At 42.6% G+C, this 24,346-nt stretch overlaps 1 protein-coding gene across 6 annotated transcripts in view; it reads left to right on the top strand.

Moving 5' to 3' along the window:
- Positions 1-22,635, top strand: part of URB2 (URB2 ribosome biogenesis homolog) — a 28,021-nt gene extending 5,386 nt beyond the window's left edge. For 4 of the 6 annotated variants that reach the window (XM_025448487.3, XM_025448486.3, XM_025448488.3 and 1 more), the window contains 8 exons: positions 1,484-4,805; positions 7,196-7,417; positions 8,432-8,592; positions 10,466-10,576; positions 12,153-12,395; positions 15,074-15,161; positions 18,370-18,509; positions 22,160-22,635. In XM_025448487.3, coding sequence (XP_025304272.1) covers positions 1,484-4,805; positions 7,196-7,417; positions 8,432-8,592; positions 10,466-10,576; positions 12,153-12,395; positions 15,074-15,161; positions 18,370-18,509; positions 22,160-22,357 — 4,485 coding nt within the window. In that variant the 3' untranslated portion in view covers positions 22,358-22,635. The remainder of the gene's footprint in view (positions 1-1,483; positions 4,806-7,195; positions 7,418-8,431; positions 8,593-10,465; positions 10,577-12,152; positions 12,396-15,073; positions 15,162-18,369; positions 18,510-22,159) is intronic. The other 2 variants (XM_049108754.1, XM_025448489.3) reach the window with 1 other exon arrangement.
- Positions 22,636-24,346: the final 1,711 nt, after the last annotated feature.

Below are 24,346 nucleotides of genomic sequence, written 5' to 3'. Positions count from 1 at the left end.
TTGGTGACAATAGAAAGCACTAATAATGGATACTTAATGTGTGCTGGGCTCAAAGAGGTTTAGTACTTTGTTAAAAGTCACTCAGCTAGTAATTTGAACATAGATCATTTGGCATAGCTAGGATTTGAACATAGATCTACCTGATTGCAAAGCCTGTGCTCTTAACCATCATTCTGCACTACCCACATGAGTGTGTAGGCCAAAAGAAAATCAGTAAAGGCTGATAATAAGAAAATTAAATAGTTGAGCTGTCTGATGGTTCATAGACTTTAGTGGTTCTTGAGTTTATGTTCTAAATTGTATGTTACTTTTTAAAATAATAGACTGGGCACCAAAGTGGGTTATTCTGATTTGTCCTTTGGGAGTATGGGGAAAAAAATCTTATGTTTTTAAATGTCGTATTTCAATTCGTATACGTTTTATATTTATGTTGAGATAGTAGTAGTATAGTATATACCCATGATTTGGAAAACAGATTATTTTTATTGGGTGCAAATGTGAAAAAAGTTTGGTAGATAAGTTGTATAATCAGAAATATTGACAGTCACTGTAGCAGTGCATTGGCATATAAGTATTTACATTTTTCAGTTTTTCCAGAGCCAGTAGTTACTTGAATGGAGACAATCACACCTGTGTCATTGGGCTGCTAGTGATTTAGCACTCAGGATAAATATGGTTCTTTGATGCTGTAGGGCTGGGAGCAAGCCACTCAGCCTATGAGTAAATTTTGGAATCTGCCTGGGCCTCATTAATTTCTGGTGTTTTTGAATTTTAGAATTTTGGAAGCAGAAGACACTGGTTTTTGCTGTATAATATGCAGTAATTGCTGACATTTGCTTTCCTCTTTCATTTTTTTAAAAAAAGATTTTATTTATTTATTCATGAGAGAAACAGAGAAGCAGAGATATAGGCAGAGGGAGAAGCAGGTTCCATGCAGGGAATCCGATGGGGACTCTATCCCGGGTCTCCAGGATCACACCCTGGACTGAAGGTGGCACTAAACTGCTGAGCCACCCAGGCTGCCCATGCTTTCCTCTTTCAAGAGTACCTTTTGCTTTGGTGTTTTAAATAGAAAAACAGTGTAATTAACTATAAAAATGTATTTTGGGACAAAGGATCATAGCCCAGGGCTACCATCCATCCACCTGTAGCATCTTAAGCTGAATTGCAGGTTTAGGATGTGAGCAAAAGTAATCTTTGCAGTTTAAGTCTTATAAAACCCCAGCTCTTTAAAAAGGGACAGCAGAATTACAAAGGCACTCATCCCTTTTCTGAAATCATGTTGGTAGGAGATGGATATGTGAAGGAGGTACTTTGCCTTCCTTTGGGACATTAAGCAAACATCAAGTTCATTTAGATGTGATGATCTGGGGATTTCTTTCTCGTCAAGATAAGGGCAAAGAGTGAGTTCATTGATTCTCTTGTGTTTTTCTTGTGTATGTGTAGGGTCAGTAATGAGTTTTCTTTCTCTCTTAATGCTCAGATCATAAATGAGAGAATAGCTGAATTCTCTCTTTTGGAATCCCAAAGAAGTATGTGTGCCGTGCTGAGCTGCTGCCAGGGCATCCTCTCAACGCCTGCCCTTGCTGTTATCTACACAGCTAGACAGGAGCTGATAGTGGTGTTGCTGAGCCAGCTGTGCTGGTTGGCCTGTAGACAGCCAGAAGGAGCCATGGTGGCCCAGTTATTTGAAGTCATTCACCTGGCACTTGGCCACTACCTCTCGATCCAGCAACAGCAAGTCAACCCAAGACGTGCCTTTGGGGAGATGACTGGGCACTTGCTCCAGCCCTGCCTGGTCCTGAGGCACTTACTTTCCGGGGGCATGTGGACACAGGCTGGTCAGGGCCAGCTGCGACAGGGGCTGAGCCGGGAGATAAGGAGTCAGATTGAGGCTTTACTTCAAGGTGGAGCTTTTCAGCCCGAGTTGCTCTCGTCCTACAAAGAGGAGCTCTTGGACCAGCAGCAAGGTGACACGAAGATAGGGACCATGAAGAATCTTTTAGCTCCCATGGACACTTTGATTGCTAGGCTGTTAGATGTTGGTTACTGTGAGCCATCCCTTCGTTCTGCTGTTATAGCCAACTCAGTGGCCTTGCTGTATAAGCTCTTTTTAGATTCTTATTTTAAGGAGGGGAACCAGCTTCTCTGCTTCCGGGTACTCTCCAGGCTGTTCGGCTGCTTGAGGATTTCACATCTGCAGGAGGAGCAGATAAAAGCCCTGGCCACGTCAGATTGGACTACAGAACTTCTGGTTGTAGAACAGCTGCTAAATTCAGTGGCCAGCAACAATATCTACAACATTGCTGCTGATAGGATCCGACACGAAGAGGCTCAGTTCCATTTTTACCGCCGTTTGGCTGAGCTGCTGATAAACCATTCTCAAGCATCTGTGCCGGCCTGGTTCCGCTGCCTCAAGGCTTTGATGTCTCTGAATCATTTGATTTTGGAGCCAGACCTGGATGACCTGTTGGCTTCAGCTTGGATCGATGCAGAAGTGACAGACTTTCGAACCAAAAAAGCACAGGAGGCGCTTCTTCATACTCTCTTCCAGACATATGTCAAACTCCGACAAGTGCCGCGGTTGTTTGAGGAGATTTTGGGGGTGATCTGTCGTCCAGCTGCTGAGGAGCTAAGGCAGCCTGTGCTGGCCTCGGGCCCCTCCAGGGTGCTCTGTGAGTGCCTCCTGGAGTTGCCTCCAGGTCAGATCTTGGACACATGGTCCCTCTTGTTGGAGAAGTTCCAGTCTTTGGTCTTGCCATATTTGCAGGGTGATGTCGACATGGCCTTGAAATCACTGTCCCTGAGCTCACTGCTGCACTGTATCATGTTCAATATGAGGAGCCTAGACAGCAGCACACCTCTGCCCATCATCAGACGGATGCAGTGCACAATGGAGAGGATGCTCCGAGAGCTTGTAAGGCCCCTGCTGGACCTTCTCCTGGACCTCCAGGTCCCAGAGCTTGAGCTCTGGCTGCAGAAGGTCAGTGACTCTGCACTCCTGCTCTCTTACACTTGGGCCCAGGTTGATGCCATGCTCAGTATAAACTGTCGCCAGTATCACTCTTTGTCTGTGGCTCTAACAGATGTTGCTACAGAGATCTCAAACCTTCCCTTGTTGCTCCCAGGTGTTGAAACACACCAATGGAAGAAGATAGAAAAGTTTACAGCTCAGTTTGACTCTCTTGGCAGGTATTGCTTAGAACAGCTCTACTTGCAGAAAATGAAAAGGACTTTAATGCAAACTAACTTCCAGTCTGAAGAAGCCCTCCGAACTTTGCGGTGTGATGCTGCCTACATTCTTGATTCTGGCAGAGAAAGCTTAAATCAAAGAACAAGAGCCTCCTGGGATGCCCAGGTTGGGACAGTGAGTGCACTCACATACCCTGTAGCTCACTGGCACTTGATTGTGTCAAATCTCACAATTTTGATATCCTATCTTTGTCCAGATGATGTGAGATCCCTGGCTAGCGTGCTGCTAAGAACTTTACCAATGAGTAAAGCCCAAGAAGTTTCAGCAGATGAAGAGCCAAGCATCACACTTGAAAAAATATCCAACTCTATCCTTCACAGCCCTCTCTTTCCAGAAATGCAATCCCTTCATTCTGCTTTCTTAATGTGCCTGACTGAAGGATGTACTAGCATCCTGTGTTCTGGGGCCCAGTGTGACCCAAGTCTTCTCAATCAACAGCTGCCCTGGCTTTTTGAAAAGGACCACATGATGGTGGCTCTTTGGGAAAACAGATTTGCAAAAGTTGGACCTGAAGGTGTAGAACCAAAAGGAGAAATTGCCCAAAACTTATTATCCTTGGTCAAGAGTGACTTCCCCATTCAGCTGGAGGGAGAACAATTAGAGAGCATCCTGGGACTTCTGGAAGTTATTTCTACTCTGCAGCTGGACAGCCTCTTGACTCCCTATCATGTGCATTATTTCCTTCTATTATTGTCCATGGCCATGATCAAGCTGGGGAGCTCTTGCTCCTCCTCACTGACCCTCAAGTTTTTGATGACTTGCTATCGGCTTCTTGGTTACCTGCAGAGAGGGAAAAGTGCTCGCTCAGTGCTCAAGATTATGTATGTTAGTGATATTTTTGAGATTATATTGACCTCGCTGTTCAAAGCCAGTAGTAGGTTGCCTGTTAACATGGATGACCCTTCTTGGTTGGAATTCCTCCAAGTGATAGGGGCGTTCTTAGAACAGCTAATGCAGATGCTTATCCAGATGAAGCTCAGCTTGGTACTTAATTTTGGGAAAATCTCTAGATTCCTCCACAAACTTTACACTGAAGCGATTGCAGGCAAACAGGTGGAAAATCAGAATTGTCGGGGCCAGCAGCTCATTCTGGTGTCTTTAACCAAGTTGTGCCAAGTCCTAGGGCCTTTTGTCAAAGAGCGGAAGCAGCACCACGAGGCCCCAGAAGCACTGTGTGAGCTGCTGCAGAAGGCTGTTCTCCACACAGGAGCTGTGCTGCAGCTCTGCTGGGCCCAGGGTGCCCAGGATCATCACCTTCCCTCCATCTTTATCTCATCAGCCAGCACACTCTTGGAGGCAGATGTAGGCCAGCACCCTAGGCACAGGACAGAGACTTCCCAAATGACAGATGAAATGACGTGCTCACATACTACCTTCTACCAGAGTGTTTACTCTCAACTACTGTCAGAGTTGCCGGCTTTTGCAGAAGACAGTCAGTGTTTTCAAGCAGCCATGCGGTTTTTAACTCTATTCTTTTTGACCCCAGAGCTACATCCCAAGAAGGATTCTGTTTTTACCTCCATGTTTCATTCTATGAGAAAAGTTCTTGCAGGTAAGATATTTTTGTGCTGGCCCCCCCCCCCCCAACCCCTTGTTTGTGCTCTCTCTCTTACGCCCTCTCCATTTCAAATAAATAAATAAAACCTTTAAAGAAAAATCTGCCTTGTTCTATAAGAAACCTGTGCCAATTGCATTTCTTACTCAGCATCATGCTAGGCTTTTGGTAAAAGCTAGTAAGCCACTGGCAAGGTGAGTGGCTTACTACCTGCCCCCCGCCCCCGCCCCCAAGGGCTCCCACCTGCCCCCAAGCCCCTTTGGAAAAGGTATTCATTTTAGAAGGCACAGGCCGGCGGGCCAAGAGAAAATCCCCTCCTGTTCGCTCCCAGGAACTCGTTCCCAGTATTTGCATTCTCTGCAAGGATAAGCGGTGACCCTCACAGTTCTGCTGTTTACACAAATAGTAACCGTCTTGGTATATTGTTTGGCACTAGTTTTTCATTTATTTTGGAGATTGTTCTAGTTTATAGTTTTAAAGTCTTCTGCTCTTTTTTAGCTTATATCTGTCCTGGCCCAGGATGGTCAGCATGCATAATTTCATCCTTTTTAGTGGCCTTTTTTGTGTCTGATCTCTAGCTCCATCTTCAGCGATTAAGAAAGATCTAAAACCTGCCAACTTAAAAAATGCAACTGATTTAATACTTAGGGAACCTCATAAAATTCCTTGAGGGCCAGACTCGCACTGCCTAGGTCTCAGGGTGGTGCCTGGCCGTCATTAGGCTGTGAGTGCTAACAGGACAGAGGTTTAGCTGTTGTCTCAAGTCTTTTACTCTGATGTCATCCTTTTAGACCAGCCAAACCCAGCCAGTGTACAGAAGCATTCAGTATCTGCTGTCCCCTAGCTCAAAGGCCAACGAGCCAGATCTGTTCCTGTTTCAAGATAGCAGTGTTTCAAGTTGGTGCGGGTTTGTTTTCTTTTTGTTTTGGTTGTTCTTGAGGGGTTGAGGTTAATTAGAATAGTCCTTTGAGGTGAGATTGAGGAGTCTGTCAGCTAAACCTAGCCCCCAGGACACATGCCGACTTCTGTTTCCCAATGAAGAAGCTGTGACAGGCAGAGCCGCAGATGGGGCTGCAGGCGTGCTCAGATACAAAAGCGTAAAGTAGGGCCTTGTAGGAAGCAAAGCTGCCCGGGCTGTCCGGGCCAGCACCAGAACTGAAATGTTGAGGCCAGAATAACACGGCTGTTGTCTCCCTTTCAATAGCCTTTCTATCCCTGCCTTGATTGTGGATTGACTAAAAAGGCTTTGGTGTCACATGTTCTATCCTGTACTGTCAGTGACTCTTTTAGGGAATGGTTTTCACCTTAGTGGAGGCTAGAATTTAGTCTTTTATTAACACTAGTTATAGTCCTAAATGAGTGATCTAAATAGCAGCTGGTGGTCTGAAGCTCTGTCCTCTTCCTCTTTGTTAAACAGAATACTGTGTCTTCCTTTTTCCCTCTACTCCTCTTGACTTGAGGTGGCCTCTAGGGCCTAACTATGTGTCCCTGGACTTGAGGTGCCTCCAACTCCAGGGAAAGAGCCTTAGTTATGGCAGTTTCAGGGGGCCAAGGCCCCCCTGCCCCACTGCTCCTCAGATCATGGGCTGAGGTGCTGCTGTTGGGTCCAGGTCTCATATTCTTGAGCTACTAGACTTGTCTAGAAAAGGGACCAGGGTGAGAGGTCTGAAAGAAATGCCTACTGAGGAGGGTCCAAAGTTTTGAGTGGGGAGAGGGAGGGTTAAGGTGGCTATGAATAACCAAAGTGTGGCCCTCTGTGTTCTCAGGGGTTGTTTCAGGTAGATTGCAGCTCATGAAAGTGAGCATTTGTAAGGAATGCTTTCTTTTCTTTTCTTTTTTTTTTTTTTAAGGAATGCTTTCTGACTGTAGAATAGGCTTTCTTAATTCAATCATAAAAAAACAGTACTTTGGGATCCCTGGGTGGCGCAGCAGTTTGGCGCCTGCCTTTGGCCCAGGGCGCGATCCTGGAGACCCAGGATCGAGTCCCATGTTGGGCTCCCTACATGGAGCCTGCTTCTCCCTCTGCCTGTGTCTCTGCCTCTCTCTCTCTCTCTCTTTCTCTCTGTGACTATCATATAAAAAAAAATTACTTTTACAAATATTTCATATATAGGGGGAACCACGTCCTACTCTAGAGATGAATACAGTGTTGATTTTGACCTAATCAAGTAAATAGACATTCATACAAATCGTACAAATCGCAAAACAGTGAAATGCTGTCAGGTTTACTAGAACTATGAGACTGTGGGTTGAGAGTGTGTGGAAAGCATTAGTAGGCAGTGGCCTTTGAGGGATAGGTCAAATGGGTGGACGTCATGGGGAGTGCTAATGTTGAGCCTTCCATGTGGCAGACATTCTGCAGTGCTCCTTTTATTTGCCAACCACAGGAGTTGGTGCTGTTATATGCATTTCACTGATGAGGGAATGGAAGCTCAGAGAACTCATGAGTCCAGGATCTTCTAGCTTGTGGGACACTTGGACCGAGGTCTTTATCTCTCAAAGCCTGTCGTCCCCTTCATCCCCAAAGCTAATTAGTGAGCAAAGACTGGGATGTTGGAAGGTATTCTGGCAACATGGAACAGTCTGCAGGCTGAAATGTGGCTGGGAAGGTAAGCTGGCATCAGATGAAAAGCCTTGAATACCCTGACTTTGGGCTCTAGAATGAAACCCTGGGCTAGAGCACCCTGGGGCCATTAGAAGATTTTCCTGCATCAAGTGAGTAACAGCTGGATGACTGCAGCAGGAGGGTCCCTGAAGTGTGGGGTTCTTTTAATGTCTTCAACATTCCTGTCTCTCCCAATGTACCACACCACACCTGTGTCCCTATTGGTGTTATAAAAGAATACAAGCATACCTCATTTTATTGGGCTTTTCTTTATTGAGCTTCACAGATACTACGCTTTTTTACAGTTTGAAGGTTTGTGGCAATCTTGCTCGAGCAGTCTGTTAGCACCATTTTTCCAGCAGGATTTGCTCACTTCGTGTCTCTGTCACATTTTGGTGAATCTTGCAATATCTCCGACTTTTTATTTATTACATTTATTACGATGATCAGTGGTCAGTGATTGCGACTCATTGAAAACTCAGATGGTTAATTTTTCAGCAAGAAAGTATTCTTATATTAAGGTATGTGCATTGATTTTTAAACATAACGCTATTGTACACTCAATAGAGCACAGCATAGTGTAAACATAGCTTTTATCTGCTCTGGATAACCCCCAAAATTTATTTGATTTACTTTATTGCAACATTTGCTTTATCACAGTGGTCTGGAACCAAACTTGTCCCATCTCTGAGGTACAGCTGAACAAGGAAAGTAGAAAAAAGTGTAGTGAAATTAGCAATCACTTGTGTCCAGTAGTCCAGTGTTAAGCACTGTTGACAGCTGCTGTCATCCTTCTGGCTCTCCCCTGTGCTGTGGATGCAGTCTACATAGGTCAGCTGTGTGCAGAACACTGTCACTCTGCAACAGGTGGCACACCTTTTTCGCACTATGAGTATTTCCATGCCTCTCAAATTGTGACTTTTAAGGGCTGGGGCCCTATTTGTCATGTGATTATTCTAGTATTTCGCCTGCCCCTTTCCTATCTTATTTTAGCAGTACTGGTTTCTTTTCCACACAGATCCTACAATTCCAGTTCAAGTAATTCAGGACATTGAACCTCATTTGGGAGCCTTGTTCACCCAGATGTTAGAAGTTGGGACAACAGAGGACTTCAGGATGGTGATGCAGTGTATTCTCCAAGGTTTAGATGTTAGTAACATGTGGAAAGCAGATCTGCAGGTGGGTACTCCTTTTTTCCCTTGGGTGGAAGGCACACAAATGATAGCTCAAATGGGAAAACTTATTTGAGATGCGATGTCATCCCTAAAGTTAAACACACAAAATCAAACCCCAGGGGATGTTTGTGGAGAAGCCTGGGGCTTTAGTGTAAGAGGAACTTATTTTTCAAAGGGCAACTTTTTCAAATTACAACTGTGTATACTTATTATGTGAAATACTAAGTATTGCATACTGATAGTGATATGTAAAAAAGCTAAATTCCACTCATCCTATGTGTTAGACATCTGCCATCATACTTCTTAAAAATTTTACTTGGTCACATAGCCCTGATCCTGTTTGAGAATCATTCTGATTAGCAATCTGCCCTGCAGTCCTTTGCACCTTAGGGTATTTGGTAGTTGCTAATAAAGCCCTGCATTTGCATTTGGCATTGCATATTTAGGAGAGCCTCTCTATGAAGTTTACTTGCTGGAATTTGGTCTGCTGAACAGCTCTGTGCTCTGGACTGGTCAGATGTCCCTGCTTGCACAGGAGGAAGAATGTCCCAGAGCCAAGTATCTTGGAGCCAGCAATGCAGCCCATGTATTCTGGTTCTGAGCTTTCTCTGCCTCATGAGTGGCTTCTTAAGTTGCAGTTATAATCAGCACAAAGGCTTGGGTTTTGATTTGGATGGGTGGAGAGCTGGAGAGGGTAATTGAGGTCACAGAGGGACAGCGGGGAGAAATCACATTTCTGTACATGAGGAAGAGGCCCAGGCTGGACCAGGGCCGCTGCTCTGCACCAGCCCCTCCTTGTTGCCTGTGACACTTGCCCTCCTTTCTCTGGAAGTTTTCATTGTGTGCATTTGTGGCACGATTTGGGACCCAGCTTTGAGAAGGCCTCACTGTAGGTTTCTGTTTAAACCAGTCAGAGAAGGTTTATGGAGGAGGCGAGACTGGAGCCTGAGCACTTAGAGCTGGAGAGGATTTGGATGGGGGGATGTTGCCATGGAGACAGGAGGAGGGTGTTATGTGCACAGCAGGGCAGAGGTTGTATAGGTGTGAGGTGGACAGCAAGGAAGACGCCAGTGTTCAGGCCCTTGGTGGGTACACATGTCTTACAGGTGGCTAAGAAAGTGAGCCCCCAGCTTAGGAGAGAGGGCAGGGCTGCCTAGTGGGAGGGAGTGTGTATAGGGCTGTGGCTACTCAGGGCCGGAGAGATGGAAAGTGAGAGCAAAGGGCCTAGGTGAGAATTGTATGGATTGTGGGGCTGCAGTGTTAGGGAGGAAGGGCTGATGGAAGGCTAAAATTGATGATGTAAAATGCCAACATAGGGTTGGACGTTTATTGACATAGACACTCAATAAAGTGAGTTGCCTTCCCACATAGTTCCCTGCTCATGGTTTAAAACCACCTGTAGTCATAGCACCTAATCTAGTTGTTTTACTTTGTCCATGTTTTCCCCGGCTCCTCCTTTTATCCATGAGCGTATGCAGTTCTTGCATGGGTAAGTTACAGCTTGTCGCCTCTTTCCACACTATCTTGACAAAATAAGATCCTGTAATTAGGTTGCTGTGCCCATTTGTGGCCGCCTTTTATTTCACCATCCTGATACATTTGCATGCTTGGTTTAGTGAGATGCTACTGAAATGGCCTCCACTTGGCCACAGTCCTCCTCATTTTATTCATTTATTTCCTGGCTGCTTGGTGATGGAATGGACCTCGCCTCATCCTCTATATTTAGCCCAAACCGGGTCTTGTCCGTGCCTCTGACTCTAGGGTTCTAGTGGGCTCTGCTCTCTCTCTCCAGCACCCGTGATCAGGTTTCTTCCCAAGATGGACTTCTTAAGAGAAAACTGGCTGTTTCTGTTAAGTTTTTGTCCCTTTTCTCTCAGGCCGTTTTGTCAGCTGTTACATTGACCAAGGTGCTCCTGAGCTCCCCACTCAGTGGAGAGAAAGCACGTCTGTTCTGGAGTGCATGCCCGCAGATAGTCACGGCTCTCACTGTGAGTACCCCTTCCTCTCCCTTCATCTCATCGCTCCTGTCCCTCTACAAACAAAAGGCTGCATTTTGGCTTCTGCCAGCTCTGGTTTTATGCAGAATATATTTCTGGGCACTATGTCCTGAAGACAGCAGCCAGTGGAATGCTTTTCTGTCAGTGTGTGTGCTGTGTGTGCATTTGTGTGTCTGCAAACATTGGTGTCTGCTCAAGACGTGGGGGAGAGGTGGAATGAGGGGATGTTGAGCAGCCCCAGGAAGCATTAGGTAGGCAGTAATAGAGGCATGCAGTCATAAGATGGGGCTCCTGTGGAAGTTCGTTTCAAGTAGATGAGATGAGAAGGAATTCTGGGGCTTTCTGTTGTCCCCACAAAAATTCTATGGTCAGTTTAGTGCATTTATTCATTTGTAGAGGGGTGTGTACATTTAAATCTATGATATAGTGAGGAAAAAATGGCTTTATAGAATGGGACAGTAATGTTGCAGATAGATCCCACCCAGTCATTAAATGTTGGCACCTGGTGAAGATAACGTGGCAGTCACATGACTTTGTTTCATTAGCACAAAAACATAGTTTTGATGGGAACCAGCTCTGTTTCTGCTCTCTAGAGAGTCTCCAGTCAGTATTCTTGCATTTGGGTTCAAAAGATCAGCATCTCTTTTACCATCAGTATCAGTCATAATTCTCTTGTGCTACCTGAGAGAATTGCCCTGGATTAGCAGATTCTCAGGGCAGGAGGATCTAGAGTAGGCTGAATGTTCCCTTCTGTTCTCTTTGATTGCTTTGTTGTTTTTCTGGGAATTTGTGTTAGTGGATGAATCTCCTCTTTACCTGGTGTGTGTAATGGGTGTCAGGAGGAAGAGTGCAGGGAGTAGGGCGGAGGAAGACACACTCGTATGGTGCGTGGTCAGTGTTGGTGGTGGTGCACAGTTGGGCTGTGTACTAGGCTAGAAACCATGCAGGTAAATCTAAAAGTAGATCTTACAGTATGAAGTCAGCACAGTTGGAGTCCCCAGGCAAAGGGAGCACTGTGAGAAGCCCCAGCAGGCCACACCAGGGCTGCTATTTACACCTGGCAACGTGAGGATGAGGGTCACAGTGAGTTCTCCCAGGTTATGTAGGTAAGACTTTGCACTGGCCCTCAAACTGAGCCTGTTCTTTTTATTCTCTAGAACAGTAAGTGAACGTCTTAACTAGAGCTAATTTTTAAGAAATACAACAAATGAACTTTAATTATAGATATGTACAACAAATTATCTTTTTGGGAAAATATAGTGTATGTCTGATGTGAAGTTTACTTGTTCTGAGAAATTGGGCAAATAAACTCTTGTGAGAAGTTATTTCTCTTTGTGGATGATGAGTCCAACAAAAAGCGTGGACCGAAATGGCCAAATCCACAGTAGGTTGCCCTCGGAGATTGAACATTGGGCTCCTTGTCTGTTCAAAGTGCTTTCTGACCACGTTAGTTCACTTTGACATTTTTACCTCTGTCACTTCAGATCTTATCTCTATTTCAGTTTTTGTATTCTTTCTTTAGAGAATCACCTTCATTTTCTTTCCTTTATGCCTTCTTTTTCTATAGCTGCAAAACCGAGAGGCTTGTCAAGAGCAGCCTGTGCTCCTGGCAGTGGTGGGGCCTATTTTGGACCTGCTGGCAGCACTGCTGCGACAGGGGGAGGAGACCATCAGCAATCCACACCATGTCAGCCTGGCTTTCAGTATCCTGCTCACAGTCCCTTTGGACCATCTGAAGCCGCCTGAGTATGGGCGCATCTTCTTGCGGGTGCACAATGTGCTCTTCTCCATCCTGCAGTGTCATCCGAAGGTGAGGAGGAGGAACAGGGCACAGGGCAGGATAATTTAACTTGCAGAACAGCGGCAGTAGAGCTTTACTGTTGGAGGATGGTAAGAACATCAATTTGCCAAGCAAACTTTTTGGTTCCAGTAATTTCCAGGGTCACAGTGGTTTCTTAAGCACAAAAATGTTTGATCTTCACATCAGGCTGTTTGAGTGAGTTTCATCTTTGTTGGGTCTGACACTTGATGGTGTTTGTATACTAGCTATTTAAGGAAGCTCGTTACATTTATTCTCTTTTTACAGACCCCACATTTAAATCTCACTCACTTGCTTTGATCTCTTCATGGGTTTATAACTCAGATGGGTGTAGGGAGCAAGACTTCCCAAGTTCCAGTTGTGTAGTACTCTGCCTTTGAAATTAAACTCAGTAGGAATAAATGTTCCATAGGAAAGATTCCAGTTCAGCCACCATCTATTGAACATTTGCTGTGTGTCTCATTTCACCCTTACAGCAAGTCTGTAGAATAGATGGTAGTCCATTTTATTGACAAAGAAACTGAAGCTCAGAGCTGCTAAGTGATTTGACCTAGCCGAAGCTAAATTTTATATTCAGGACTGTTAATTCTTTGGCCTGGGTTCATTCCACTGCACCACTGCTGTACATGTGACATGTAGAAACTCATAAATAAGATGTATACACATATACACAGACACATTCAACTATTTTTAAGTGTTTTCGTGTTCTCAAGTTAGAGACCTGACAGCAGCACAGTTTTGAAAAAATTTACTGTCTCGTAAACTAAAGCACTCATGATGTTGGGCCTTACTCCAGTGCTTTTGGCCCTGCCTATCTTTTGAGGATTTTTTTTTTTTTTTAATTTTTATTTTGTTAAAGATTTATTTATTTATTCATGAGAGACACAGAGAGAGACAGGCAGAGACATAGGCAGAGGGAGAAGCAGGCTTCATGTAGGGAGCCCAATGTGGGACTTGATCCTGGGTCTCCAGGATCAGGCCCCGGGCCGAAGGCGGCGCTTAAACCTCTGAGCCACCCGGGCTGCCCCAGGATCTTTGTTTTAAATCTCTCTGCTGACTGTTAGATTTTTATGTGACCATACAAATAAATTCAATACGTATCAATTATAAGCTGAAATTGCCCATCTTGCAAAAGATGCAGGATTCCATGCAGTTGATGAAAAGTAATAATAGAAAGCTGTGGGAATCTCCTGCAGAACCATTGACAAATGACCATTTAGCAGAATTAGACCATTTAATGAAAGAAAATTGACAGGGATAATGACATGGTATTGAAGTAAAGAATGATGTGACTAATAATAATAGTTCCCACTCACTATCTCCCACATGGGTTGGGGGCTCCATGTGGTGTGTGATCACACTGTTGGCCATGTGCATAGTTGAGTTGATAAAAGCACCAGGCTAGAATCTGCTTAGGTAAATCTAAAAGGGATAGCATGAGGTCAGCTAAGCCAGGGTACCCAGCACAATGATCAGCAGCTGGTGCCATATTAAGCCAGGGTGTGAATTCAAATAATTTGGCTCTGGATTTGTGTGCTTTTAATCAGTATGCTAGCAGAGGTTTACAAAAGGTCATTGGGAAATTTGATGAAGCTGTGGAATACTTTTGCAAAAATGACCTCTTTCTGAGCATGCTGTGGATGTCAGTAATTTGATGTAAAGAATGGGATGTTAATGCTAGCAAGAATTTGTTTGGATAAATTGTACCAAAGAAAAAATGTCAACACGTGATTTAGTCTTTGTTCATTCTAAGAATTCTGAGAAAAGAGCACAACTGTCCAGTAATTTTTTAAAGCACTGTTGGACGTATTTTGTGTCTGTATTGTCCAGCACAGTAACCACAGGCCACGTGTGTCTTGAGCACTTGAAATGTGGTCTAGGAGCCATATGACTAGGAACTGAATTTTAATTAATTTAAGTTTAAGTAGCCTCATGTAGCTCATGGCTGCTTTATTGGATAGTGTGTTGTTTGGGTTATGACCTAAAGGTGATTGAATATAAAAGAAGCATGTTTTAGAATTTTCATATAGGGCAGCCCGGTGGCTCAATGGTTTAGCACCACCTTCAGCCCAGGGCCTGATCCTGGAGACCCAGGATCAAGTCCCACGTTGGCCTCCCTGCATGGAGCCTGCTTCTCCCTCTGCCTGTGTCTCTGCCTCTCTCTCTGTGTCTCTCATGAATAAACAAATAAAATCTTAAAAACAATTTTTTTCATATAATTTTTTGAGATAAAAATCTTAGCCTGTTCATCAGTAAAAAAATGAGAAGTTTGGGTCCTTCTTTTAAGTGGATTTGCTTTATATAACCTCTTTCTAATGCATTATACTCGAATATATTGTCTATTGTTTGTTCTATTATTTATTTCTGCCCATTTCCAGAATGTATGAGTAACAGCTTACAGTATAGATTAAGCAAAATCTAAACTCAGATCACTCACTTAGATTCCTAAAGTTAGAAGCCCTATCCGAAACCATTAAAACAAATGTTAAAGAGTCAAGTAGGGTGGGTGAGTGGTTCCCTGGAAAGTTCAGGCAAAAAAGAAGTTGCCAATGCTGTTTTGAGCATCTTGATAGATATGGGGTTAAGAAGGAAATAAACATGAGCTCTTTTAAAGTAGAACTTGAAATAAATAATTACATGTTTTTATATTCTTTTGCTTCTTATTACAGGTAATGCTGAAAGCCATTCCTTCTTTCTTGAACTGTTTTAATAGATTGCTGTTTTCGGTTATGCATGAAGGGAGGCAGAAAGACAAAGGTAATTCAAAGTAATAGTATCAGATACATGATTTCAAATGTATTTATCTTGTGATGTCTCTGGCCTCATATGTTACTGAAAATAAAACCACCCAGTTGAGCTTAAGTAAGAAATGTTCAGATCACTCAATGAATGCCCAAAACAATTTTTTAAAAAATTTCAGACTGCCCCCCCCTTTTTTTGCTATGTCCAAAACAATGAGTACATTTATGATCTCCTAATTGAAATAGTTCTTTTCCTGGAAAAAAGGGAAAAAAAGAAAGGAAGAAAGAAAAAGAGAGAGAGAAAGAAAAGAAAAAGAAAGAAGGAAAGAAAGAAAAAGAAAGAAAGAAAAGAAAGAAAAGAAAAGAAAAGAAAAGAATCTAGATTCAGGAAATATTTACTCTTATGTAGAGGGGATATAAAGTGACTGCAATTCCATTCTTGCCCTGAAGGAGTTCCTAGTTTGGTGGGGAAGTTAAAAAAGAATGAGCAAAAAAAAAAAAAAATAAAAAAAATAAAATAAAATAAAAAAGAATGAGCAGTTATAGAGCTATTGCATTTTACAAAAGGGATGAGGTCTGGCAAGTCATCATTTCAGCCTTATTTTGGCAAGGTTGTATTTGTTTACAATGAAGTGAACTGCCATATGGTGATGGCATAAATTACAGTACAGTTTGTTTTCAGCCTTGAAGGTTGTTGATTCTTGCTAAATTTCTAGTTTGGGGGAGATTCTCATTTAAAAATTTGCATATAAATTGAGGCAGTCTATATTATGCTTTTTCAAATTTACAGAGTGTGGTACCTGATGGGATGCTCTGGGACCAACAAGGTGGATTTTATAACTCAACTTGAAGGGTGTCTGGGAAGAACCTGTGACAGCAGTTCTAGACTAATCAGAAGTGCAGGAGTGCTACTCAATTTCTCCCCTTCCTGTGTGAATCACTTTAATGGGTTCAGACTTGTAGATTTAAGCTACTTAAACCATACATTTTTTTTTTTTTTTTTTTTTGAGAAAAAAGAAAAGGTATAGTTAACACTGGGCTATAATTCCCAAATTATTCTGCCTCATTTTGAGATTAGGTCAGTGGCAGTGAGATCTTTTGCTTTCTCCCAGGCCTAGTGCAGAGCAATGTAATACTGGTGTCAGTGTCAAATTGTGAATATGTTTAGGAGAAGGGTAGGGAAACGGGTTCCATCTCCCAAGCTGTCCTTGGTCATTTGGTGGTGGCTAACTGTGGCACTGTGTTGAGGCCCTTAAGGTCATGATCATGTTTGAGCTCAGCAAGAAGAATCCTTGTTTTTACTAGTGATGTCTTCCTTGACAGGAAATGGGAAATGGCAGTGTGGTGGAGGCCCTGGTTCAGCCCTTGCTGAGCAGTAGGGGAACAGAGCCCTCATCACACTGCCACAGGAGTGTCCAGCGTGTATTTGTGAGTCCTTTGTCATTTGTTCTGAGGGAGTGCAGGGGTGTGTTTCACAAGTGTGACACTGCTGTGTCCATGTGGTGCAGCTCAGGTGCCTCCCATCTGCCAAGACTCAGTTCTCTGATGTGTTCATAGCTTAACTAAGTGGAGTTTTAACTATTTACTCTTTTCTTATTGGTATCTAATGCACTTTTTAAATCTTTTAAAATTTAAAAAAATTATTTATTTATTATTTTTAAAGATTTTATGTATTTATTTGAGAGAGAGCACAAGCAGGGGGAGTGGCAGGCAGAGGGAGAAGGAGAAGCAGGCTCCCCTCTGAGCAGGGAGCCTGATGTGGGGCTTGATCCCAGGACCCCAAGGCATGACCTGATCCAAAGGCAGACACTAAACCGACTGAGCCACTCAGGTGCCCCACTGCACTCTTTTTAAAAAAGATTTTGTTTATTTATTTGAGAGAGACAGCACAAGCCAGGGGTGAGGAGAGGGAGATGGAGAAGCAGACCCCCCACTGAGCAGGGAGCCTGACACGGGGCTTGATCCAGGACTCTGAGATCATGACCCAAGCTGAAGGCAGAAGCTTAACCAACTGCCCTCTAGGCACCCCTATTAGTGTACTCTTAATAACCACACATTGTGTGGCTGAAATGCCAGGTATTCACTGAGCTGCACATGTGTGCTGAGCATTCTGAAAAGAGGAAAGAAATGGTACATAATAGATATTCAAGTGCTTCACTAAAGTTCTTGCCTGTTGAAATGTCCAGTGAATGCTAGAAGTTTACATAACTTCATAAAATTACATTGTGTCTAGAAAAATGGTCTATATGTAACATGTTTATATGTATATTCAGGGTTTTTAAAAAAGACATTGTGCATCTAAAACTGAAGTTTATTGAGTCATAAAATATGTGTAACAAACTGCATCTGTTTAAAGTGTACAATTGTGAATGAGTTTTGATAGGTAAATTCATTCAGGAAACTGTCTCCACAATCAAAATACACAACATTCGCATCATCCCGACAAGAGTCCTCTTACAGCTATTCTTGTTCTGGCCCCATTCCCAGCCAACCACTGATCTGCTTTTTTTCAATATAGATTTGTTTGCAGTTTGTAGAATTTTACAGAAATGGGTATATTTCTTTATGCTGTGTGAAAGCTGGGAAAGGTACTCTGGCCTGTGCTGGGGTTTCCCACTTTGCTCTGTTGTGTATGCCTAAGGGAGCGGGTATGACTAGGGCCTCAGGGACGTTGTAGGCTATTAGAATCCTTGAGAGGAGTTTGTTAAGAAGGGCCTGGGTGGTCCTGTCACCTTAAGGTGGAGAACTAGGAAATCAGAAGTCAATCTGGGAAGACAGGAAGATATCTAATAGTGATGGCTGAGTCTTATATCTATCTGCCTATACAATTTCTGAAACATAGAAGGCAAAGGCATAATTAGGCCGTCTCATCTTTAAAATCCTATGATGTAAAAAACCATGTTTTTTAAAGATAATTTTCCAATTTAAATCTTCCTTATAGATCTCCACCTCTTTTTAAAATACAATAGCAATAGTAGACTTCATCCTAAAAATTTTGATTATTCTAGACTCCTGAAAAACCCCATGTACTCTTGAGTATTTTAAGTGGTCTTTCCTTTGTAATATAGATAAATATTTGGATATACTATCTCTCCCTCATTCTGTCTGTGAAATAAGCCAGTTAACAAGTCTAGAATAAAGGGAAGACTTGAATAATTTTCAGCTGTATTAAATGTATGAAATTAGAAGGGACTAATTACTTTGGAAACACTCTGCTTCCATAGGAGGCACAGATGATCTGTCGGTGGTCCTCGAGTGTGCCCGTCTGGTGCAAAGGATGTACAGCCACATCGCAGCTCGGGCCGAAGAGTTCACAGTGTTTTCTCCCTTTATGGTGGCCCACTATGTCACCGAGGTGCAGAAGGTAAACCAAGCTCACTCATTCGCTCTCACTCTCGCTCTCACCAAGTGCTTTCATTTGTCATCCTTTGTGGCAGGTCTTCTCAACCATAGTGGCGGGTGATGTTTTGAGCTTGATGGTCCCAAACCATGTGTTGTAGCAGGCTGTCCTGCCCATCTGAATGGTTCAGCAGTAGCCCTGCGGGGTCCCCGGGATGACTGATTGAAGCTAGCAATGCCTAGAACCTGGAAGGTGGTCCATGACCACTGGTTCTCCCTTCTTGCTGCAGCACAAGCTGCAGGGTCTGTTCTGGTCAGTCTCTTGAGTAATGAGTGAGATAAAATGCTTTCCAGGTTCAAGAACAGGAGCTCTCCTAGGGCTAGGGTTAACAGTGACCAGGGAGAAGGGTCTTGGGACCCCCCAACAGCAGGAGTTCAAAAGTTTATCCTCTTGGAATGCATCGTGCATTTGAGTCAGCTGCTCTCAAATGCTCAAAGTAGATGCACAGTGGAGATAATGGCAGATTCGTTCAGCTCCTTTAAACAAAAATACTTTTGTCCTATTTAATCTGACATTTTGACTTAATATATTTTTTGGATAATTAATTCAATGTCAGCAGTGGTCTCACTTTGGAATGTCAGCATGTTATATCTAAAATTCCACAAGACCCTCTGTGACCCAAGCAGTGAAGCTCACTACAAGACTTAGTACCTTACTTTGTTTAAATTGAATGTCAGAGGCTTCGAGTACAGTGTGTTTCTGTGCATATCTACTTTTGCAGGTATAGATAATACATCTGTGTTGTTTATATTGCTCTCTGTAGAATAGCCCCCCTTTGTAAGTCTTGTAAGAATAATGTTAAAACCACTGGTAAACTTGTTACATAAGAGATTTTCCTCAAGGGAGATGGGGCTGAATGAGCTTTCTCAGAAAATCTGGTGTTACATCCGTTTTTATTCTGACCCTGTTTCATGATGAATGAAATGAATGAAATGATGAATCTATAACATTAAATACTTTTCAGACACGGTGGCCCTGCTCGCCTTAGCCAGTGGAGATGCCTGCCATGTGGTGTGGGCACTTGGCTCGGTTTGAAATGGGATGGGGGTTGGGGGGGTGCCCTGCAAGATGCAGCCCAGCCCTGTGGGTACGCACTGGGTCTTCACCAGGCATGGTGTGTGGAGGATTGGTGGCAACATGCAAGGACCCCTAAGTCAGCGTTCACTGAGAGATGGGCTTCGTGTTTGGTTTCCTTGGAATTGCTTAGCCTTTTTATAGAATCTTGATATTTTCCAGGCACTGAAGTTATTGATATGTAAGCCTTTACTGAAGGAAAAGCCGGCATTATTTTCTGATTCAGTGAAAAATAAAGTGAGAGATAGTAATATCACTTAACTAAGGTCCAAGAAGGGAGATGATAATTTGAACCCTTAAGTCACTAATTATTATTCTGAGATTTACTTTATGAAAGTCTCTGGTTTCCAGGCCTCATTATTCATGTCTAATTTATGCTTCTCAGTTATTTATTTTTAATCTTGAAAGCCAAAGGCCTTGGGAATTATCTAAGGCTGTAGCATCCCAGAATTCATTGGCAAGAGTCTATGGTTTATCTTTCATTTGTTTTTTGACTCAGTAATGAAGAAAATATTCCATATGTATTAGAGGCTTCTGCTGAAAACTGGAAATCTTTCTAGACCAGAAAGACATTTGTAATTTTAATTAAATGCTAGATAGCAAGTACAGCTAAATGAACCTCCTTTGCATTCCCCCCATAGTCTTGTGGAGTGGGTGTGGGTGAAGGTCTGGTGGTGAGCTGGTGAGACCGTGTCAGGCAGGATACACAGTGACTCCTACAGACCTTGTATCCTCCATACAGTAATGTGTCACTGTGGGGATGTGCTAGGGAAATCTGGTCACTTGTCTCTTTCATCCATAGATCAGATTTACATCAGTCTATGTTGACAGTCTAGGGTAAATAGTTTGTACTGCCTATTCTGTGTAAGGTCCTTTTTTTTTTTTTTTTTTTTTTTAAGTAAGGTCCTTTTAGGCTACTGAGAGATCTTTTCATTCATAGGTCAATGATGTTCAGTGATGTCATAGAAACTGACACCCCCCCCCCCCCCCCCCATTTTATAAACAAGTTGATGGAAAGAGAAAGATACACAGTGGTTTTACAGGCCGGCTGCTGCCTGTCTCCCTGTGACCCAGCAGAGCTGCATGCTTGGCACCATCCTTTGACTAAGAAGTCTCAGCATGAGGGGATGGGGGAGCGTGTGGGCCCTGGCCTCCAACTGGTGGGCTTCAGCTCTCAGTTCTGTCACTGGGACAGTTACTTCACCTACTGCCTTTGGAATTAGAAATACCTGTTCAGTGAGTGCTGATTAGACAAATTAATAAGCAGTCGACTTATAGGATCCTCACCCAGCCAATAAGATTCAGGACTTCTTTTGTTTTTTTGTTTTATTTTTCCTTCCTTCTCTGATGCCTTCTGCTGAAGTCACAGACAGTTCTATCTCCAGTCCTTGACTGTTCTTATCAACTATAAACAGTAAATTTTAAGATGATTGTCAGAAATTTTTTGAGCTGTCATGTGAAAATGACCATAACTTTGAACAACAGCATCTTGGTAACAGAAAACAAACGGCCTCTAGGTATGTGCCTTCTAGTGGTTGCTTTGGTGAATCAGACTTCTAGTGAATACCATATATCCTTGCCAGAAGCTAGCTACATGTTTGTAGAGGGGCTTTAACTCTTTTAGGCCAACAAGACATTAAGGAAGAATTTACCAAATCCGAGGCCAGTCTGCCGGAACATTCCAGTTGCTTTTTGGTTTCAACTCCTGGGATATTCAGACGGTTTAGTACCAGGTTCAGCTGAAACCTGAATGGTTGTGGCAGGTGTGAGTAGAGCCTGCTCTCTCAGCCTTTTTGTCTAGGCAGTAGTCTGAATCTCTCATCTGAAAGTTTGTGCACAATATCCAGTATAGTTGGAGCCAGCCTGACCGTTCTTCCTGCTGTGCCCCAGATTGTAGCTAACCCAGAAGTTCAGGGAAGAAAGACATCTGAAGGCTCAAGAACCAATACAGCCATCCTGTGGCAGTTAGAAATTCAGGTCCTCTTGAGCGATTGTTAGAAATAAAAAGATGTATGAAGTGTAACCATAAATCACAACTGATTTGTTTGGATATGATGTGATCTGGCTACTAATATAGGCCTATGAATGATCCATTTGCAGAGTAGGAGCCTGCCAGCACACCTTGCTATGGGAGAAGGTGGGGTCAGTCCCATAGAGAACGTTACTGTCGTTGTGCCACATTAGTGTGACTTCCAGTGCGATTCGTCATGGCAAAGAATTTGGCATAATGTGCAGGTGGCTCTCATAAGATTTGTAAGTTTAAAGATTCCAGTGTTTAAATGCCCCTGATAGGCATCATTTACTGAGTAGCAAAACTACTCTGTAATTTTGTGAGGCTTTATTCCAGGCTTTTGTTACTTGAGTTGCCTTTTATTTATCTAAGACACAAATCTTTAAGATAGGAGTATTTATTTATATGCAAAATTATAATGTAAAAGAAATATCTTTTCTCAAATTGGGGGCTGAAGTTGAAACTCGTCCGGTCCTCTGAGGGCATGGTCTGTGTTTGCTCTTATGGTGGGCGTTTCCTCCTTTTGCAGGTCACCTTGTACCCCACGGTGAAGGGCCTTCTACAGGAAGGCATTTACCTCATCCTGGACCTCTGCATTGAGCCAGATGTCCAGTTCCTGCGGGTCTCCCTGCAGCCGGGGGTGAGAGACATCTTTAAGGAGCTGTATAATGATTATGTGAAATACCACAAGGCGAAACATGAAGGAGAGAAAAGATACACAGCCTGAGGCCTCGTTCTGGAAGTGCTGCTGATGTTACTGTGGAGTGGCTTTGGCCCCCTGTTCTGGAAGAGTTGGAGAGGGAAAGAATTCAGGTGTTCTAATTTCTGTTGTTGAGATATGTGGAAAACACTTTTGAGTTTATGTAATATATATACTATATTTTACAGCCCTGTTTTCCACACTGAATATTTTTTAACAGATCTTTTTATGCAGTATGTATTGCAATAGAATTCTGATCACTGACCTTGGAATAAGGTGAATTTAATAAAAAATTACTGAACCTCTTTTGTGGCCATCCAAATGTGGTTCTTGTCTCTATCTTCCAGTGGTTTGGTGTTTCCTCTCCTCATGGGAAAGTAGGTACATGGCTGTATAATTAAATCCCATTTAAATATCTTTGCCTTTTATATTCTCCCAAGTAACATGGGAAGTATTCTTGAAATGCCACTTTCTCTACCTTCCTTCTGAGTATACCTCCTCAAGGGGCCTGGGGACAGTTAGAGCTTTGAGACTCAGTGTTAGCTGAGGTGCCTGCTCTGGACAGAGGTGGGAGGCCGTGCAGCCTGTGTGGCATGCGTGGGTTGACCCCTTCAGTGCTCTGTTCTGCCTGCTCTTCCTGCTTTAGCTCTCTGAAGCTTATTTTGGAATTTTTTTCTTTTCAGTCTAAGAAATACTCTTTTTTTTTTTTTTTTAATTACCTAAGCAATAGATTTTATTTTAGCAACCTCAGTTAATAAAAGGGAAAAAATTGAAAAAAGCACTCCTAGTATCAACTACATGGACAGCCTCTGTCATCTTAAATACCTGGTTTCCATTTCTTTGCTATGTATCTATCTAGATGTACATAGAAATAAATATATAGTTGCCAAATTGAATCATAAATGCATTTTTGTTTTGTTTTAGTTACCTAGCTTTTCCTATGTAATATTTCAGTAACATTTTTGGGTCTATAAAGACATTTGACATACTTTTTAATGGCTGTATAGTAGTCCGTTGCATAGATATAGCTGCTTAATAAATCTGCCATGGTTAGACATTGGGATCTTTTCAAATCTCTTACACGTGGTGCTTGCAGCTGACTCTTCCTTCTATCTTTACTTCTGTAAGATGAACTCCCATAATTATAATTATATAGTTTGTCAAAAATCCGATCCAGTTTTAAGGATTTATATAAATATTGCCAGATTACCCTCCAGAAAGTGTACTAATTTATTTTCTCACTAGTGACTCAACTTTAGTATAATTGATTTTCTTGGTTTTATGTTTCCTTGGTAGAGAAATGTTATTTTGTCTTGAATTTCCTTAGTTACCAAGAGATGATACATTTTTCATATTTACCATTTTTATTCCTTGTATAAATTACATTTATGTAATTATATTTCTTATGTAACATTAATTAGCCTGGCTATCATTTGGGATATTTGCTTTTTTTTCTTACACACTATCTTTGTAGAATTTATGTTGGAATTCTCCTGAAATACAGGCTTAAATTATTTGAAGGATCATACCTAAGCAAAAGGCTTGGTTTTTACCCTACCTTTTCAAGCACTTATGATCAGAACAGACAATATGAAATGGATTTTTATGGCTACCTAAGAGAAATAGCTCATTTTTTATGCCCCAAATTTGATTTTGTTTCTTGTATCGGCTGACTGAGTTGAGGAGATGGTTCTGCTTTGCACGTTACATGCTTGATCCATTTCCTTCCCTCTGCCTAGATAGTATGTGTGCAGAGGCTTCTAAGCTCATGTAACCCAAATTCAAGTGGAATTCAGGTGGTCTGGCATCTTTTTGCTTAATGCTCTGTATTGATGAAATTTTGTTTCTATGCCCAATTGCCTGCAGGATCCTCTAATTCTGAGAGGTTGATGATGTTATTTCTTGTTCATACCTGGAGATGGTGTGTTGGAGCAAGCAGGTGACCTTTCAAGGACACAGGCTGTGAACAAAGCTAGAATTAAAAACATGTTCTTGGTTTTCCCATTTTGGTCAAGT

This window comes from Canis lupus, chromosome 4, assembly GCF_003254725.2.
Source record: "Canis lupus dingo isolate Sandy chromosome 4, ASM325472v2, whole genome shotgun sequence".
Taxonomy (NCBI): Eukaryota; Metazoa; Chordata; class Mammalia; order Carnivora; family Canidae; genus Canis; species Canis lupus.
Note: the sequence above shows the minus strand (reverse complement) of the source record. Positions and strands in the feature narration are given on the sequence as shown.